Genomic DNA, 21732 nt, shown 5'->3' on the forward strand with positions numbered 1-21732 from the left:
TAAAAAAATGAATCTGAAAAGAATACGCTTCCATAAAACAAAGCACAAAGTCCGGCGTCTATGTCATTATTTATTTTATAACGTAATGAAATTGAAACATTCTTGAACATTTCAGTTCCATGTGTCCACCAAAACATACGGAATGGACGTGTTCATTATTCCACGAGAAACCCAGAGCAAGGAACCACAAGAAAGGTAGCTTGTAAGGCGGGATACCGAGCCACAGATATGGCCGATTCAGTATGTGATTTGGGAAGCTGGACAACTGCTTTACCTGAATGTGTCGAAAGTAAGGAATAAACACCTTGATGTACTAACTTCTGCAACTACAGTCCCATTGTTTCACATTGAGCACACCGGATGTAGTCTTTATTCGAATGTATATGTTTCTTGTGATCTCCACGCAATGTACTATTACTCGTGCTACTCATCTAACTTCTTTCGTTTACCTATAGTATATATTTTGGAATATATATTTACTGATTCTCGATTTTCAGATCCATGTCGTCCCTTGGTAAACCATCCACATTACCTGGCAGTTACTTATAGTGAAGAAAGTGATGGTTCTTGTTACCCGCATTCCACCCTGGCAACCTTTCATTGTGTGGAAGAAGGTTTCGTCCTTGAAAATGTTAATGATGAGCAACGTACATGCAGAAAAGGAGAGTGGAGTGGACCAAATACATACCCATGTTGTACAATAAGTATGTGGGCAAATATATATATATATATATATATATATATATATATATATATATATATATATATATATATATACATTGCCGTTTTGAGATTTATACAAATGTAACTCGTCTAAAGACAATTTAACAGTTTTGACATTTCCCAAAAGAGAAAATATACAGTAATGTGATGCTATTTATTTACACTTACAATGCGTGTACGTCCCATCTGCATTATTTTCTCTTCAGATTCAAGCCCATTCCATAAATGAAAAGGCGAAATTGGCTCGAAAATCATTTTTTACACATGTTCTTTTTTATTGACATCCAGATCGCTGTAATGAGGATGATATTGGTGTTGGCCAATGGAGAGTTGAATATAACAGAGTCTCAGTAGAGCGAGGTACCAGACCACACGGTACCACTGCTACCTTTGTATGTACTCAGCGTGGACATCGAACAAGTGACACGAAGCAATGTCTTAATGGACAATGGCGAGGAGATGCACCAACTTGTACTAAAAGTATGTCATGAAATCTGAATAACGCATCAAGACAAAATGTGTATGTGTTATTTCATATGTATAGATCGAATACGTAGCCTTCGATTTAAGCAATGGCCGGATAGGCCTATATTTCATAATTGAAGCAACAGTAACCTTACTATGATTGACAATGATTGAACTTTTACAACTTAATGGAACCCATTCTTGGGTCATATGGAATGAAAGGAAAGATCATTATTCGTACGGTATCTAAATAAACACCATGACCAGTTACACAATAATTAAACGGTATACTGATTAACAAAATGTTAATATTTATACATTATTATATTTTATATTAACCCGGATAAGGACAAGGGAATTTAAGGTATATCATTTCTACAACATGTATCCTTAAAGGTAAATCTTAATTCGTGGAAATGATTTTTCTTTAAAAGGTGCTGATAATTACGAAGGAAGTAGTTTCGTTTTTACACTCCTTTTTACTTTCTTGCAATGTATGTGATACAGATTCAGTCCGTTTCACGGAATTTTCATGATGTAAAGAAATCAAGCTGAAAATAATACGCTTCGATATAACAAAGCACAGAGTCCTGCCTCTATATCATTATTTATTATCTAACGTAATGAAATTGAAACATTCTTGTACATTTCAGTTCCATGTGTCCACCAAAACATACGGAATGGACGTGTTCATTATTCCACGGATAACCCAGAGCAAGGAACAACAAGAAACGTAGCTTGTAAGGTGGGTTACCGAGCCACGGAAATGGAAGATTCGGTATGTGATTTGGGAAGCTGGACAACTGCTCTACCGGAATGTGTCGAAAGTAAGGAATAAAGACCTTGATCTACTAACTTCTGCAACTACAGTCATATTGGTCCACATTAAGAACACCGGATGTAGTCTTTATTCGAATGTATATATTTCTTGTGATCTCCACGCAATGCACAAATACTCGTGCTACTCATCTAACTTCTTTCGTTTACCTATAGTATATATTTTGGAATATCTATTTACTGATTCTCGATTTTCAGATCCATGTCGTCCCTTGGTAAACCATCCACATTACATGGCAGTTACTTATAGAGTAGAAAGTGATGGTTCTGATAACCTGCATTCCACCCTGGCAACATTTCATTGTGTGGAAAAAGGTTTAGTTCTTGAAAATGTTAATGAAGAGCAATATACATGCAAAAAAAGGACAGTGGAGAGGACCAAATACATACCCACGTTGTACAATAGGAATGTGGGCAAATATATATATATATATATATATATATATATATATATATATACATATATATATACATATATATATATATATATATATATGTATATATATATATATATATATATATATATATATATATATATATATATATATATATATATATATATATATATACATACATTGCCGTTCTGAGATTTATACACATGTTACTCGTCTAACGGAAAATTTAACAGTTTTGACATTTCCCAAAAGAAAAAATGTTCAGTAATGTGATGCTATTTATTTACACTTACAATGCGTGTACGTCCCATCTACATTATTTTCTCTTCAGATTCAAGCTCATTCCATAAATGAAAAAGCAAAATTTGTTCGAAACTCGTTTTTTACACATGTTCTTTTGTATTGACATCAGATCCCTGTAATGTGGATGATATTGGTGTTGGCCAATGGAGAGTTGAATATAACATAGTCTCAGTGGAGCGAGGTACCAGACCACACGGTGCCACTGCTACCTTTGTATGTACTCAGCGTGGACATCGAACAAGTGACACGAAGCAATGTCTTAATGGACAATGGCGAGGAGATGCACCAACTTGTACTAAAGGTATGTCAGGAAATCTGAATAACGCATCAAAACAAAATGTGAATATGTTATTTCATATTTGTAGATCGAATACGTAGCCTTCGATTTAGGCAATGGCCTGATAGGCCTTTATTTCATAAATGAAGCAACAGTAACCTACTATGATTGACAATCATTGATCATTTACAACTTTATAGAAATCAATCTTGGGTCATATGGAATGAGAGGAAAGAGATACTCATTTTACGTACGGTATCTAAATGAACACCATGAACAGTTACACATTAATTAAACGGTATTCCGACTCTCAAAATGTGAATATTTATACAGTATTTTATATAATACTTTGATAAGTACAAGGGAATTCAAGGTTAATCATTTCTACAACATATATCCTGAAAGGTAAATCTTAATTCGTTTAAATGAAATTTCTTAAATTGGTGCTGCAAATAACCAAGGAAGACGTAGGTTTTTTCACTCCTCTTTGCTTTCTTGCAATGTATGTGATACAGATTCATTCTGTTTTACGTAATTTTCATAATGTAAAAAAATGAATCTGAAAAGAATACGCTTCGATAAAACAAAGCACAAAGTCCGGCGTCTATGTCATTATTTATTTTATGACGTAATGAAATTGAAACATTCTTGTACATTTCAGTTCCATGTTTCCACCAAAACATACGGAATGGACGTGTTCATTATTCCACGAGAAACCCAGAGCAAGGAACCACAAGAAAGGTAGCTTGTAAGGCGGGATACCGAGCCACAGATATGGCCGATTCAGTATGTGATTTGGGGAGCTGGACAACTGCTCTACCGGAATGTGTCGAAAGTAAGGAAAACACACGTTGATCTACTAACTTCTGCAGCTACAGTCCCATTGTTTCACATTGAGCACACCGGATGCAGTCTTTATTCGAATGTAAATGTTAATTGTGATCTACCAGGCAATGTACAATTACTCGTGCTACTCATCTAACTTCTTTCGTTTACCTATAGTATATATTTTGGAATATCTATTTACGGATTCTCGATTTTCAGATCCATGTCCTCCCTTGGTAAACCATCCAGATAACCTGGCAGTTACTTATAGTGAAGAAAGTGATGGTTATAATTATTACCTGCATTCCACCCAATGCTACCCTATATCCCTAAAGACATTGAAGCTTGACCACAGCCCACTACGATCTCCCATTATATCCTTAAAGACATTGAAGCTTGACCACAGCCCACTACGCTCTCTCCCCCATTATATTCCTAAAGACATTGAAGCTTGATCACAGTCCACTACGCTCTCCCGTTATATCCTTTAAGAGATTGAAGCTTGACCACAGCCCACTACGCTTTCCTATTATATCCATAACAATACTTGAGACAATGCTACCCTATATCCCTAAAGACATTGAAGCTTGACCACAGCCCACTACGCTCTCTCCCCATTATATCCTTAAAGACATTGAAGCTTGACCACAGCCCACTACGCTCTCTCCCCCATTATCCCTAAAGACATTGAAGCTTGATCACAGCCCACTACGCTCTCCCGTTATATCCTTTAAGAGATTGAAACTTGACCACAGCCCACTACGCTCTCTCCCAATTGTATCCTTAAAGACACTGAAGCTTGACCACAGCCCACTACGCTCTCTCGATTATATGCCTAAAGACATTGAAGCTTGATCACAGCCCACTTCGCTCTCCCGTTATATCCCTAAAGAGATTGGAGCTTGACCACAGCCCACTACGCTTTCCCATTATATCCCTAAAGACATTGAAGCTTGACCACAGCCCACTACGCTCTCTCCCCCATTATATCCCTAAAGACATTGAAGCTTGATCACAGCCCACTACGCTCTCCCGTTATATCCTTTAAGAGATTGAAGCTTGACCACAGCCCACTACGCTTTCCCATTATATCCATAAAGACATTGAAGCTTGACCACAGCTCACTACGCTCTTCCCCGGTATATCCCTAAAGACATTGAAGCTTGACCACAGCCCACCACGCTCTGCCCATTATATTCCTAAAGACATTTGAAGCTTGACCACAGCCTACTACGCTCTCCCCCATTATATCCCTAATAGTATTTTTAAACAGAAATGAATAATTTTTAATTGTAGCAAAACTCAGAAGAATATTAGTTTATGTGGTGCATTAAACAGAAATTGACGTTGCAAACTTCAATTTGTTATCTTCGAATTTCTTCTTAGTTTTGCAAAATTGTAACTTTTTTTCTCACGATTTTGTTTACTTATTCGAATATTCATCGCATCTTGAATTGTTGAAATTTAATTTCGAAATTTCGTTACGTCTCAAATATTATCCTGCTTATATTCTGACTATTTTCTCAAAATGTTTACTACACAGCAATTTGCCATCTTTTTATGCGAAAACAATTTCCGCTTTTAATACAAAATTTTACATTGTTTTTTTTTTGAGAATTAGTCTATTTCATAATCTTCCCAAGATATCTGAAATATTGATCATTGTATCTCAAACTTTCCACTATACGTACGTTCCACCCCACGAGGCGAAGTCAGGAACGCGGGGGAGGGGGGTTGGTGAATGTTTGACAAACGCATTGACCTTAATCTGTGGCATAAAAGTTTCACTTTCTTCCTATTTATTTTGTAATGTATCTTTTCTGCCTCTTTTGGTTCACTTTGTACGTGTTTAGTGCTCATGACCAGCAAAATGTTCGGAATGATAATTTACAATGAATGTCAAGCTGTCAGGTTAGGGTTTGAAGATAAAACCATATCGATCGCCTTTTTCGCCTTTAAGTAAAGCAACATTTATTGGCTTGCACATTTAACATTAAATTGCAGGGTAGGAAAAGTTCCAATCGATATCTCTAAATTTAAACACTTCTATTAGTTTGATGCACGATAAATACTTGGCATAAATATAATTTAATGTACAAGATTCGAATTCAAGTGGTTTAAATGTATTTAAAAAAATGACGTAACTTTCTTATCGTCATCATCAGCAAAATGTCTTGCAGTGAGCAGCAGGGATTACTTAAGGATTTTTTATGACGGTTCATGCTCTATTGAAAAAAAGTTCGATCCTGGTACGGAGCTTGAAGTTACATGCCGAGATGGATTGTTCCCCGACAGGACCGAATCTTGTATCTGTCGAAAGGGACAGTGGTCCCCTAGCATTCCAAGGTGTACAAGCGTAGGTAAGCCATCAGCTGTTATACTATAGAAGGTACAGTTTAAATGTTATAAAGCAGTAATGACCACAAAGTAAGATTAAACTAGAGAGATGTCACGTCTGAAAGCAGTTTAAAGTAATCTTGTTAATTTGTAGCTTAATGGTCTAATAAGTGGATCACATAACGCTTTCACGTTATTTTCATGGATGACAAAATACAGCAAGAGTCGTAAACACATCTCTACTAGTTTTAATAGTTTGTTTTATATTCACACATGTGCCACGTCATAGAGACAAAATGACAAGACCAACGAGTCGTTGTACCCTGTAATTACATCATGCTGTACTCAAACACTTATATGAGGAGACTGCGTGTAATCATCCTTCTAAAGGAGAAACGTTTTGCTATCTGACATATGATAATAAAAAACTAGGAACTTGAGAAACCGAGCTTGTAAGACCAGCATAGCGATCATAATTGCGGGGCGACTTTTTCGAAAGTTGCTTTCCAATGAATTAAAACCTTACGTAAAAATTTCCATATCCATCACGATAATTGAATTTATGTGTTCCTGTTACAATGTGGTACTCGGTAATTCGTAATGATTTTAAAACCTTCGAAGATCTATGAAGAAACGACAGAAAACATAATCTACAGCTAATGTCTCTCTTTCTATTTTATTCTGAAAGTGTTGCGTTGATACTTAATGAGTGATATTAACATTAAACATTTAAATATTACAAGCTGCAGAGTTTCCAATCATTTGTGTCCCCATCCAACCATAGAGATTGTCTTACCGCATATGAAGACGTTAACAAGCATTGATATTTCACCATCACTTCCCGTCAGCGATTATAACTCGATCAAACAGAGTTGATTGTTTAAGCTCATTGTTGAATACACTTATTGCTACACCACATTATCACGTATTGTCGATAATACCAATGTACACGTATATTTCCATAGCAAACTGCCAACCAGTGCTTGATGAAGAAGGCAGAACAATAATATACTTTGATGATCGGTCATACGTCCACGGATCAAACCTGACAGTTTCATGTGATAACGACGACAACACTGTTCTTATAGGAAGTATGACATCAAAATGTAACAATGGAACTTGGAATCCTCCCGTGGGAAAATGTCATGTTAATGGTGAGAAACGTTGACTCTATACTAAGGAAACTACTTGTCATTAATATGATTAACATTTGAATGCATCCGCTTACATATAATCTGCTTTCCTTATCGTAATAACATAAAACACTATGGCGTAATCTATGCATCACAAATTATAAACTACCGAAAAAAATCAGAAAGTATTTACATTGTTCGGAGCATTAAATACAACTGCAAATTCATGTATACACATAAATCGTCGTTGCGTACTTGTCATTCTTTGACAACGTATTTCATGTGTTGAACCTTTTATTGTCATTCTCAGTTGCGAAAAATAAGAGAGCATATCAAGGATCGTGTGCGTACCGAGACAGTGGAGCCGACCTGGCAGTAAATGGCCTAACAGTTGAAAATGGAAGATGTTCACAAACACGTGAGTATAGCGGTGACGTGGATTTTTCGATTTGAATTTTTCTATTGATATGCATGTTGTTAGAAAGACGCATATGCCAATGTGTCTTTATTTAACAACATTCAACATGATGTTTAAATCTGAACAAGAAAATATGAACAAGAACAAGAGCAAGAACAAGAAAATCTCATTGATTTCACCACAAATGCACACCGTGGAAGAATGGACTAACTTTGATGTACATTACACATGTTACCAGTCATTCATATAGTTACATTTACATGTCAAATGTTAGTATAAAGTTTCGACTCTCTGTGAGCAGTAATATGTTTTAAAACTCCACATTTGGAACAATTTTGCTTGTGAAACCTAGCAACTACGAGGAAATGATGCAGTCACTGTGTAGCTCAAAGACCCTTAAACACAAATTACTGGTCTATAAATGAAATTGTCTATCATTCCCATGAGCAAGAATAGGAGATGGTAAAAACACAAATGTGGAGTGGTTATAGGCCTGTTCTGGTAGGAAAGATCTGGTCTGTTCCTTTTACTGGGGTAAGCGCGGATACAGTAGTTTACTGCAGGACAAAGACAGAGGCACCCGATACTCATAGCTAGCGCAGTGGTTACTGATGCACGGTTGTGGAACACGAACAGTAGTTACTGTACTAGCTATGAGTTTCGTGTGCCAGGGGGAGCAGGGGTACCCCCCACCCCCCCTTTAGTGTCGAAAAAATGTTACAAAACTGTTGTTTTTGTAGCATGGTATTTTTTAGTCCTCTTTTGATCTTGAATATACTCGTCAGCTCCGTTAATTCGAATATAATCGTTGGAGAATTTATGCCTACTGGTTCAACTACTTAGTTTTGCACATGCAATTAGCTAAATTTAGCGTATATCCTATTTCAACGTACAGTTGGCCACTGCGTAATTAAATACATATTGCCTACCAAACCGCACTGGAGTGTCACGAACTGTATGCACAACGACGTCGACAACGTTCGTTCTCATCCTTTCTATGATTCGTCCTAAGTGGTTGCACGAACAGCATGTTATGAAGCTTAGCTAGCAATCGTACGTGATACGCACTTCCTATAAATAATCTGGCTGTCTTACAAAATATGAAAGTGTATATTGTCCATCAGTTAAGTTTTTCAAATGTACAATAAACAAGTATCATCCTATCGGAAAAATTGTAAAAAAAACGCTATTTTGGTCTTTCAGATATATTATGTAAAAGAACATGTAACAAACTCTGTTGATAACATGATATCATATAACATGACCTTCGATTGATAAATAATATCTCACTGGGGAGGGGGGCACCCCTCCCCTTAAACACCCCCCCCCCCCAGTATCAATCGCAAAATGTGCTCCCCTTTCAAATTCCTCACTACGTTGCTGGTTTACTGGTGTCTTACATAAGGCCTGGTATGTTCCTTTAATTGGGATAGGCGGGGATACAGTTGGTTACTGATGTCTAACAAGAGGCCTAGTCTGCCTTGCATTTGGGAAAAGCGGGAATAAAGTAGTTGTGTGTAGTGTTGTAAATGAAACCAGGTCTGTTCCTTTCATTTGGGATAGTCGGGGACACAGTATTTTAGTTGTGTCTAACATGAAGCCTGTTCTGTTCCTTTCATTGTAATAGGCAGGGATACAATATTTTAGTTGTGTCTTAAATGAAGCTTGGTCTATTCATTTCATTGGGATAGGCGGGTATACAACATTTTAGTTGTGTCTAAAATAAAACTTGGTCTGTTCCTTTTATTGGGATAGGCGGGAATACAGTAGTTTAGTGGAATCTAACATGAGGTAGGTTCTTTTCCTTTCATTAGGATAGGCGTGGATACAATATTTAGATGTGTCTAACATGAAGCCTGGTCTGTTCCGTTCATTGGGATAGGTGGGTATTCAATATTTTAGTGGTGTCTAACATGAGGTAGGTTCTGTTCCTTTCATTGGGATAGATGGGTATACAATAATTTAGTTGTGTCTAACATGAAGCCTGTTCTGTTCCTTTCATTTTGATAGGAAGGTATACTGTAGTTTAGTAGTGTCTAACATGAGGTAGGTTCTGTTCCTTTCATTGGGATAGGCGGGGATACAGTAGTTTAGTTGTGTCTAACATGAAGTCTGTTCTGTTCCTTTCATTGTGATAAGCGGGTATACAGTAGTTTAGTGCTGTCTAACATAAGGCAGTTTCTGTTCCTTTCATTGTGATAGGCGGGGATACAGTAGTTTAGTGGTGTCTAACATGAAGCCTGGTCTGTTCCTTTCATTGGCATAGGCGGGTATACAGAAGTTTAGTGGTGTCCAACATGAAGCCTGGTCTATTCCTTTCATTGGGATAGGCGGGTATGCAGTAGTTTAGTGGTGTCTAACATGAAGCATGTTTTGTTCCTTTCATTGGGATAGGCGGGGATACAATATTTTAGTTGTGTCTAACATGAAGCTTGGTCTTTTCCTTTCATTGTGATAGGCGGGTATACAGTAGTTTATTGGTGTCTAACATAAGGTAGGTTCTGTTCATTTCATTGGGATAGGGGGAGAAACAATATTTTAGTTGTGTCTAACATGAAGCCTGGTCTGTTCCTTTCATTGGGATAGGCGGGTATACTGTAGTTTAGTTGTGTCTAACATGAGGTAGGTTCTGTGCCTTTCATTGGGATAGGCGGGGATACAATATGTTAGTTGTGTCTAACATGAAGCCTGGTCTGTTCCTTTCATTGGGATAGGCGGGTATACAATAATTTAGTTGTGTCTAACGTGAAGCCTGTTCTGTTCCTTTCATTGTGATTGGCGGGTATACAGTACTTTAGTGGTGTCTTACATGAGGTAGGTTCTGTTCCTTTCATTGGGATAGACGGGGAAGCAACATTGAAGTTGTATCTAACATGAAGCCTGGTCTGTTCCTTTCATTGGGATAGGCGGGTATACAGTAGTGAAGTGGTGTCCAACATGAAGCCTGGTCTATTCCTTTTATTGGGATAGGCGGATATGCAGTAGTTTAGTGGTGTCTAACATGAAGCATGTTCTGTTCCTTTCATTGGGATAGGCGGGGATACAATATTTTAGTTGTGTCTAACATGAAGCCTGGTCTGTTCCTTTCATTGAGATAGGCAAGGATACGATATTTAAGTTGTGTCTAACATGAAGCCTTGTCTGTTCCTTTCATTGGGATAGGCGGGTATACAGTAGTTTAGTTGTGTCAAACATGAGGCCTAGTATTTTCCTTACGTTGGGATAATCGGGAATACAGTAGTTTAGTGTTGTAAATGAACCAGGTCTGTTCCTTTCTTTTGGGATAGTCGGGGAAACAGTATTTTAGTTGTGTCTAACATGAAGCCTGTTCTGTCCCTTTCATTGGGATAGGCGGGGATACAATATTTTAGTTGTGTCTAACGTGAAGCTTGGTCTTTTCCTTTCATTGTGATAGGCGGGTGTACAGTAGTTTAGTGGTGTCTAACATGAGGTAGGTTCTGTGCCTTTCATGGGGATAGGCGGGGATACAATATGCTAGTTGTGTCTAACATGAAGCCTGGTCTGTTCCTTTCATTAAGTTAGGCGGAGAAACAATATTTTAGTTGTGTCTAACATGAGGGAGGTTCTGTTCCTTTCATTGGGATAGGCGGGTATACAATAATTTAGTTGTGTCTAACATGAAGCCTGGTCCGTTTCTTTCATTGGGATAGGCGGGGAAACAGTATTTTAGTTGCGTCTAACATGAAGCCTGGTCTGTTCCTTTCATTGGGATAGGCGTTTATATAATAATTTAGTTGTGTCTAACGTGAAGCCTGTTCTGTTCCTTTCATTGTGATTGGCGGGTATACAGTACTTTAGTGGTGTCTTACATGAGGTAGGTTCTGTTCCTTTCACTGGGATAGACGGGGAAACAACATTGAAGTTGTTTCTAACATGAAGCCTGGTCTGTTCCTTTCATTGGGATAGGCGGGTATACAATAATTCAGTTGTGTCAAACATGAAGCCTGGTCTGTTCCTTTCATTGGGATAGGCGGGTATACAATAATTTAGTTGTGTCTAACATGAAGCTTGGTCTTTTCCTTTCATTGTGATATGCGGGTATACAGTAGTTTAGTGGTGTCTAACATGAGGTAGGTTCTGTGTCTTTCATGGGGATAGGGGGAGAAACAATATTTTAGTTGTGTCTAACATGAAGCCTGGTCTGTTCCTTTCATTGGGATAGACGAGGAAACAACATTTAAGTTGTGTCTAACATGAAGCCTGGTCTGTTCCTTTTATTGGGATAGGCGGGTATGCAGTAGTTTAGTGGTGTCTAACATGAAGCATGTTCTGTTCCTTTCATTGTGATAGGCGAGGATACGATATTTTAGTTGTGTCTAACATGAAGCCTTGTCTGTTCCTTTCATTGGCATATGCGAGAATACAGTAGTTTAGTGTTGTAAATGACACCAGGTCTGTTCCTTTCTTTTGGGATAGTCGGGGAAACAGTATTTTAGTTGTGTCTAACATGAAGCCTGTTCTGTCCCTTCTTATTGGGATAGGCGGGGATACAATATTTTAGTTGTGTCTAACATGAAGCCTGGTCTGTTCCTTTCATTGGGATAGGCGGGTATACAATAATTTATTGGGGCAAACATGGAGCTTGGTCTTTTCCTTTCATTGGGATAGGCGGGGATACAATATTTTAGTTGTGTCTAACATGAAGCCTGGTCTGTTCCTTTCATTGGGATAGGCGGGGATACAATAATTTATTGGGGCAAACATGGAGCTTGGTCTGTTCCTTTCATTGGGATAGGCTGGGATACAATATTTTAGTTGTGTCTAACATGAAACCTGGTCTGTTCCTTTCATTGGGATAGGCGGGGATACAATAATTTAGTTGTGTCTAACATGAAGCCTGGTCCGTTTCTTTCATTGGGATAGGCGGGGAAACAGTATTTTAGTTGTGTCTAACATAAAGCTGGGTCTGTTCCTCTCATTGGGATAGGCGGGGATTCAATATTTTAGTTGTGTCTAACATGAAGCCTGGTCTGTTCCTTTCATTGGGATAGGCGGGGATACGATATTTTAGTTGTGTCTAACATGAAGCCTGGTCTGTTCCTTTTAGTGTGATAGGCAGGTATACAGTAGTTTAGTGGTGTCTAACATGAGGTAGGTTCTGTTCCTTTCATTGGGATAGGCGGGGATACAATATTTTAGTTGTGTCTAACATGAAGCCTTGTCTGTTCCTTTCATTGGGATAGGCGGGTATACAGTAGTTTAGTTGTGTCTAACATGAGGTAGGTTCTGTTCCTTTCATTGGGTAGGCGAGTAAACAATAATTTAGTTGTGTGTAACATGAAGCCTGGTCTGTTCCTTTCATTGGGATAGGCGGGTATACAGTAGTTTCGTTGTGTCTAACATGAAGCCTGGTCTGTTCCTTTTATTGTGATTGGCAGGTATGCAGTAGTGTAGTGGTGTCTAACATGAGGGAGGTTTTGTTCCTATCATTGGGATAGGCGGGTATACAATAATTTAGTTGTGTCTAACATGAAGCCTGGTCTGTTCCTTTTAGTGTGATAGGCAGGTATACAGTAGTTTAGTGGTGTCTAACATGAGGTAGGTTCTGTTCCTTTCATTGGGACAGGCGGGTATACAATACATTAGTTGTGTCTAACATGAAGCCTGGTCCGTTTCTTTCATTGGGATAGGCGGGGATACAATAATTTAGTTCTGTCTAACATGAAGCCTGGTCCGTTTCTTTCATTGGGATAGGCGGGGATACAATATTTTAGTTGTGTCTAACATGAAGCCTGGTCTGTTCCTTTCATTGGGATATGCGGGCATACAATGATTTAGTTGTGTCTAACATGAAGCCTGGTCCGTTTCTTTCATTGGGATAGGCGGGGATACAATAATTTACTTGTGTCTAACATGAAGCCTGTTCTGTTCCTTTCATTGTGATATGCGGGTATACTGTAGTTTAGTGGTGTCTAACATGAGGTAGGTTCTGTTCCTTTCATTGGGATATGCGGGGATACAATATTTTAGTTGTGTCTAACATGAAGCCTTGTCTGTTCCTTTAAATGGTATAGGCGGGATACAGTATTTAAGTTGTGTATAACATGAGGTAGGTTCTGTTCCTTTCATTGGGATAGGCGGGGATACAATATTTTAGTTGTGTCTAACATGAAGCCTTGTCTGTTCCTTTCATTGGGATAGGCGGGTATACAGTAGTTTAGTTGTGTCTAACATGAGGTAGGTTCTGTTCCTTTCATTGGGTAGGCGAGTAAACAATAATTTAGTTGTGTGTAACATGAAGCCTGTTCTGTGCTTTTCATCGTGATTGGCGGGTATACAGTAGTTTCGTGGTGTCTAACATGAAGCCTGGTCTGTTCCTTTCATTGGGATTGGCAGGTATGCAGTAGTGTAGTGGTGTCTAACATGAGGGAGGTTTTGTTCCTTTCATTGGGATAGGCGGGTATACAATAATTTAGTTGTGTCTAACATGAAGCCTGGTCTGTTCCTTTCATTGGCATAGGCAGGGATACAGTAGTTTAGTGGTGTCTAACATGAGGTAGGTTCTGTTCCTTTCATTGGGACAGGCGGGTATACAATAATTTAGTTCTGTCTAACATGAAGCCTGGTTTGTTCCTTTCATTGGGATAGGCGGGGATACAATAATTTAGTTGTGTCTAACATGAAGCCTAGTCCGTTTCTTCATTGGGATAGGCGGGGATACAATATTTTAGTTGTGTCTAACATGAAGCCTGGTCTGTTCCTTTTATTGGGATAGGCGGGTATACAATAATTTACTTGTGTCTAACATGAAGCCTGTTCCGTTCCTTTCATTGTGATATGCGGGTATACTGTAGTTTCGTGGTGTCTAACATGAAGCCTGGTCTGTTCCTTTCATTGGGATTGGCAGGTATACAGTAGTTTAGTGGTGTCTAACATGAGGTAGGTTCTGTTCCTTTCATTGAAACAGGCGGGTATACAATAATTTAGTTGTGTCTAACATGAAGCCTGGTCTGTTCCTTTCATTGGGATAGGCGGGGATACAATAATTTAGTTGTGTCTAACATGAAGCCTGGTCTGTTCCTTTCATTGGGATAGGCGGGGATACAATAATTTAGTTGTGTCTAACATGAAGCCTGGTCCGTTTCTTTCATTGGGATAGGCGGGGAAACAGTATTTTAGTTGTGTCTAACATACAGCTGGGTCTGTTCCTTTCATTGGGATAGGCGGGATACAATATTTTAGTTGTGTCTAACATGAAGCCTGGTCTGTTCCTTTCATTGGGATAGGCGGGGATACAATATTTTAGTTGTGTCTAACATGAAGCCTTGTCTGTTCCTTTTAATGGTTTAGGCGGGGATACAGTATTTAAGTTGTGGCTAACATGAGGTAGGATCTGTTCCTTTCATTTTGGATAGGCGGGGATACAGTGAAGCGTCATAAATCTTAGAGACTTTGACCAATGTGTTAAAATATGGTAACATTTGAAGGAACTTTCCAAGTGAAAAAAACTAGCATTATAAACATACATAATTATGACTACAATGTGTAAATCAAAATTGCGGCTTGTTGCGTATTGGCATATATGTTATCATAAAATATCATTAAACTTGGAAATTATTGAAATCTTCGTTTACTCCACATTTGGACTTTATAACTATTGCACAATATGAAATATTCCTCTAATTCCACTTAGCCTATTATTTTTATGAATATACCGTACCTCAAAGATTTCATTTGTAACTATGGGTACAGATGTTAAGAACATATAGCTGTTTTTCTTTATGCAGCATGTAATAATCAATATTACTTCCTACCACATGGTCTTACGTTCACATTATTTTTACTGACAGTTATATCTTTAAAAAATTTACTCTTTGAACTTGTCAATCTCAAAGTAATAATCAATTGTATTTGCCCCTTGCCACGTCATCTTCGTTGTGTGAACGGAATTACTCAACACCGATGGAATTAAAATCCAAATCTTGCATATTAGTTGATAATATTAACAACTTAAAGATTTTGAGCAATCATGTATTCTTCAAATCAGGCGAATATATTGATGCGACTTATTACGTTTGACTCAGTGACAACGTTTCCACTGTTTTTGCACAGTAATACTCAGGTATTAAATTTGCTGTCCTCATTCAAGGTAGATGGTTGAATAGCTCCCCTCATCCACCTTCCCACATAGACACAAACACATAACAAACTTGATGTAAATCTTCAGAGATTACATACGATTTCCAGAAGCAAGCGATAAGAAATTGTATCAAACTTTTGGCAATAAATCAGAATTCATTCACATATTAAAATTAAAATCTCTATTTAACAATGTACAGACTGGGGGATTGCTCCAGAAAGTTAATAAAGGCATTGCATCTAATGTCACAATACACTGTATCACCCAATGGACCAAAAACTTACATTAACATTAGCATTGCTATATCGGCGTGTAAAAAGAGTGCTACATTGATTTTTCTTTTTGTTTTTCTTTTGTTACAGAAAGAACAAACCAGTGGTGGTTTGTCGACTTGGGAGCCAAGTTTGCTGTGAGGGAAATACAAATTTATCACCATGGTAACTAATTTACTTCACTCTTCTTTCATCTGTCTCCAAACATATGCAATTCAATCTACTTAGACTATAACAACTGCCTATATACTTGCACTGCGCCTCCAATTATCCTTTACGGGTCCTTACCCTCTTCCTTCCAATTTACTATTCCAGCTCGTGTTCTGGCCTGGATTTCATCTGTTACGCAGCGTATTGCAATTGCTTTTAAGGAGTTGCAAGATTTACAGAGCTTCCTCTCTTCACCTATTACAAGCACTGAGTTGAAAATTTCCTCTTTTTTAACGTGTGTTTTTTTCTCCCGGTTACACGGCGTTTCTCTATTACGTGTGTGTAGGTACCAGTTACGCTAAGGCGTAGTTTTGGAACTCCCCGCTCTTGGAGTAGAACATTTACGTGACGGGTTTCTCATTCCTGAATTCTGGAAGAAGCTTCTGGTAATCGCAAAATGGAGTTCAAAGCAAATGGACATTGAAATGAAGGGAACGTTTTTCACTAATAGGAGCAAAGGCAATCTCCTCCACCTAAAACAGAGATCAATTAGTTACATCTATTAGGGTCAGGAAGGCATTTCCCCATCATGAGTTTACAGATTTAAACATGTACTAGATTTATGGTCGAGCAATTATATCTTCGTACTTATTGTTATGCGTCATAGGGCGTCACACTGTACCACTTGTTCTCACTTACGTCAGTCATCGTCATCAGTCATCATATATTTTTTTTGGTTTATCCCTTCGAACGACCCATAACCAAGTAGAGCCCTGTATAACGGTGAACCGTAAAGGGCAATTGGGTGTAAAAATGTTATCAGCAGTTTTAGGCTAGGTAGAACGGAGAGAATATGATTTGGAGACAGGCAAGTATCTCCTTTCGTTAAGACCCAAACCAGTAAGCTTCGGGCGATGTAAGATGTGGACTCCTACAGAAGTAGTTGCATGCTTACAAAGTTAACGATTTTCTATCAAAGCAATTTTGAACTGCTAACCGCCCCTTGTGAGTAGTACCTCGGTTCATATCGTGTACAAACATCACAGCTATGAATCTTTATTTTTCTTAGAGGATCTACAGTCACGCTAACATCAAAATGACTTGTTCTATACTCTTCGTTGTTGCTTCATGCCTCTGATTTGGCAGTTTCAAAAATGAATGAAACCAAACAGAGTAAATAACATCTCAAATTTGTACCTTTAGATAATCAGAACGCACTCTTGAATGCAGAAGTAAGAGTTGGACAGGAAGCAGGATCTGAGACCAATCAAAATACCCTCGTAGGTCGTGTAACCGATGTTAGTAGCAATCCAGTTAGAATTACAGTGAATGGAAATGTTGAAGGTCGCTTTGTCAGTGTGGATCATACTGGATCATCCGTTTCTCTCATATTATGTGAAGTTCAGATCTTTGGAGATCTATTAGGTATTTCTTCTTCTTCTTTCGTCGTGCTGTCGCGATAACAGTATCACCACTAATGCATGATTAAGCCGTAGTCAAACTTTAACACTAAACATTCTATAAAATGTAGTAAACACAATGTCATGATGAATCATTTTATCAGTTTTGCATGAATCCTATAGAACAATTTATCGCAACGCGGCTCCCTTGAACATAGAAATACATAATTTTCAATTTCAAATTTATTTCTCATATGTATATACAAGATTAACACAAATATTATATTGAAATGGGAAGGTTACTATATGAAGGAAACTAGAAAAAAAGCTCTTATCTCAGCTAATGACCAGGTAGAAATATCAAACAATGAAACATAAACTAAGTTCAGAGGGTCTTTGTAAGTTACAAAAAATGTAACACAATGCTCACTAAGAAATTTACTTACTAATCAAAAGTGAACTTCACAAGCAAGTGCCGCTGATGGAATGTCATTTACAGCAATTTATTTACAACAAGTTAATAAGGCCTGTAATTGTTGACGAGAACTTGTATTCGTTCATTGAAATGAACATATGGACTACTTCTAATTGATTTGTTTGAAGTCTGAAGTAACAAATATAGCCACAACACTGTTTTATATTCTATACCCTTCGATAGTTTCGTTGTTGTTGTTGATATATTACATACATCTTTGACTGAAAGATTATGTAAAGATTGTTACAGCTGTTATTAGCCAAATATATGTTTCGTAACAGTACAACAAAACAAGTTTCCAAATCGTGAACTCGTGATCATAGCATTGATATTGGTTGAATATTAACTCTCTAATAATTTATTGAAGACAAACTGATAACTGATAATTTTGTCTCACTTATGCATCCAGTGGTATTTCAACTAGCCCAAAATCTACATTTTGAAACCATGAATATCAAGATCTACATTTACAGGCATGATAGAAATGCTTTAAGGAAAATCGGTATTTAAGTCGGTAGTAGATAGTTAAAGTCAATTGTATAAACAACGTCAAAGCCTAAATACCCCCTTGATTCGGGCATGTCTAACATGTAATGAATTTAAAGAATTGCTCGAAACATATTCCATATTGCGTCAGATTCACCATGATTATATTAATTACTTCATTTCTCGTCAGGTGATCCATGTGACAATGGATGTGCTGTTCCTAGATCATTAGCGAACGGTGGATATAGTGTACGGTCAGGCAATGTCGATAGTACAGTGGCTCCTGGTAGCTGCTTCGAGGATATCTTTTTCAACTAGCCGAAAATCTTCATTTTGTAACCATGAATATCAAGATCCACATTTACAGGCATGGTAGAAATGCTTTAAGGAAAATCGGTATTTAAGTTGGTAGTAGATAGTTAAAGTCAATTGTATAGACAACGTCAAAGCTTAAATACCCCCTTGATTCGGGCATGTCTAACATGTAATGAATTTAAAGAATTGCTCGAAACATATTCCATATTGCGTCAGATTCACCATGATTATATTAATTACTTCATTTCTCGTCAGGTGATCCATGTGACAATGGATGTGCTGTTCCTAGATCTTTAGCGAACGGTAGATATAGTGTACGGTCAGGCAATGTCGATAGTACAGTGGCTCCTGGTAGCTGCTTCGAGGATATCTTTTTCAACTAGCCGAAAATCTACATTTTGTAACCATGAATATCAAGATCTACATTTACAGGCATGATAGAAATGCTTTAAGGAAAATCGGTATTTAAGTCGGTAGTAGATAGTTAAAGTCAATTGTATAAACAACGTCAAAGCCTAAATACCCCCTTGATTCGGGCATGTCTAACATGTAATGAATATAAAGAAATGCTCGAAACATATTCCATATTGCGTCAGATTCACCATGATTATATTAATTACTTCATTTCTCGCCAGGTGATCCATGTGACAATTGATGTGTTGTTCCTAGATCATTAGCGAACGTTAGATATAGTGTACGGAGAGGCAATGTCGATAGTACAGTGGCTCCTGGTAGCTGCTTCGAGGATATCTTTTTCAACTAGCCGAAAATCTACATTTTGTAACCATGAATATCAAGATCTAAATTTACAGGCATGATAGAAATGATTTAAGGAAAATCGGTATTTAAGTCGGTAGTAGATAGTTAAAGTCAATTGTATAAACAACGTCAAAGCCTAAATACCCCCTTGATTCGGGCATGTCTAACATGTAATGAATTTAAAGAATTGCTCGAAACATATTCCATATTGCGTCAGATTCACTTTAATTATATTAATTACTTCATTTCTCGTCAGATGATCCATGTGACAATGGATGTGCTGTTCCTAGATCATTAGCGAACGGTAGATATAGTGTACGGTCAGGCAATGTCGATAGTACAGTGGCTCCTGGTAGCTGCTTCGAGGATAACCTTTTTAACTAGCCGAAAATCTACATTTTGTAACCATGAATATCAATATCTAAATTTACAGGCATGATAGAAATGCTTTAAGGAAAATCGGTATTTAAGTCGGTAGTAGATAGCTAAAGTCAATTGTATAAACAACGTCAAAGCCTAAATACCCCCTTGATTCGGGCATGTCTAACATGTAATGAATTTAAAGAATTGCTCGAAACATATTCCATATTGTGTCAGATTCACCATGATTATATTAATTACTTCATTTCTCGCCAGGTGATCCATGTGACAATGGATGTGCTGTTTCTAGATCATTAGCGAACGTTAGATATAGTGTACGGAGAGGCAATGTCGATAGTACAGTGGCTCCTGGTAGCTGCTTCGAGGATATCTTTTTCAACTAGCCGAAAATCTACATTTTGTAACCATGAATATCAAGATCTAAATTTACAGGCATGATAGAAATGCTTTAAGGAAAATCGGTATTTAAGTCGGTAGTATATAGTTAAAGTCAATTGTATAAACAACGTCAAAGCCTAAATACCCCCTTGATTCGGGCATGTCTAACATGTAATGAATTTAAAGAATTGCTCGAAACATATTCCATTTTGCGTCAGATTCACCATGATTATATTAATTACTTCATTTCTCGTCAGGTGATCCATGTGACAATGGATGTGTTGTTCCTAGATCATTAGCGAACGGTAGATATAGTGTACGGAGAGGCAATGTCGATAGTACAGTGGCTCCTGGTAGCTGCTTCGAGGATATCTTTTTCAACTAACCGAAAATCTACATTTTGTAACCATGAATATCAAGATCTACATTTACAGGCATGATAGAAATGATTTAAGGAAAATCGGTATTTAAGTCGGTAGTAGATAGTTAAAGTCAATTGTATAAACAACGTCAAAGCCTAAATACCCCCTTGATTCGGGCATGTCTAACATGTAATGAATTTAAAGAATTGCTCGAAACATATTCCATATTGCGTCAGATTCACCATGATCATATTAATTACTTCATTTCTCGTCAGGTGATCAATGTGACAATGGATGTGTTGTTCCTAGATCATTAGCGAACGGTAGATATAGTGTACGGTCAGGCAATGTCGATAGTACAGTGGCTCCTGGTAGCTGCTTCGAGGATATCTTTTTCAACTAGCCGAAACTCTACATTTTGTAACCATGAATATCAAGATCTAAATTTACAGGCATGATAGAAATGCTTTAAGGAAAATCGGTATTTAAGTCGGTAGTATATAGCTAAAGTCAATTGTATAAACAACGTCAAAGCCTAAATACCCCCTTGATTCGGGCATGTCTAACATGTAATGAATTTAAAGAATTGCTCGAAACAAATTCCATATTGCGTCAGATTCACCATGATTATATTAATAAGTTCATTTCTCGCCAGGTGATCCATGTGACAATTGATGTGTTGTTCCTAGATCATTAGCGAACGGTAGATATAGTGTACGGTCAGGCAATGTCGATAGTACAGTGGCTCCTGGTAGCTGCTTCGAGGATATCTTTTTCAACTAGCCGAAAATCTACATTTTGTAACCATGAATATCAAGATCTAAATTTACAGGCATGATAGAAATGCTTTAAGGAAAATCGGTATTTAAGTCGGTAGTATATAGCTAAAGTCAATTGTATAAACAACGTCAAAGCCTAAATACCCCCTTGATTCGGGCAT

General features: G+C 37.6%; 1 protein-coding gene across 8 annotated transcripts in view; it reads left to right on the forward strand.

Annotated features, from left to right (window-relative positions):
• Positions 1-20830, forward strand: part of LOC139963575 (complement factor H-like) — a 60800-nt gene extending 39970 nt beyond the window's left edge. For 6 of the 8 annotated variants that reach the window (XM_071964447.1, XM_071964445.1, XM_071964448.1 and 3 more), the window contains 12 exons: positions 116-289; positions 498-704; positions 1012-1203; positions 1842-2015; positions 2833-3024; positions 3662-3835; positions 5991-6185; positions 7128-7316; positions 7606-7713; positions 16177-16251; positions 17440-17661; positions 20688-20830. In XM_071964447.1, the coding sequence (XP_071820548.1) occupies positions 116-289; positions 498-704; positions 1012-1203; positions 1842-2015; positions 2833-3024; positions 3662-3835; positions 5991-6185; positions 7128-7316; positions 7606-7713; positions 16177-16251; positions 17440-17661; positions 20688-20815 (2030 nt within the window). In that variant the 3' untranslated portion in view covers positions 20816-20830. Of the gene's footprint in view, positions 1-115; positions 290-497; positions 705-1011; positions 1204-1841; positions 2016-2832; positions 3025-3661; positions 3836-5990; positions 6186-7127; positions 7317-7605; positions 7714-16176; positions 16252-17439; positions 17662-18787; positions 18938-20687 lie in introns of those variants that run through there. The other 2 variants (XM_071964446.1, XM_071964450.1) reach the window with 2 other exon arrangements.
• The last annotated feature ends 902 nt before the right edge of the window (positions 20831-21732 follow it).

Source organism: Apostichopus japonicus, chromosome 22 (genome assembly GCF_037975245.1).
Source record: "Apostichopus japonicus isolate 1M-3 chromosome 22, ASM3797524v1, whole genome shotgun sequence".
Classification (NCBI taxonomy): Eukaryota; Metazoa; Echinodermata; class Holothuroidea; order Aspidochirotida; family Stichopodidae; genus Apostichopus; species Apostichopus japonicus.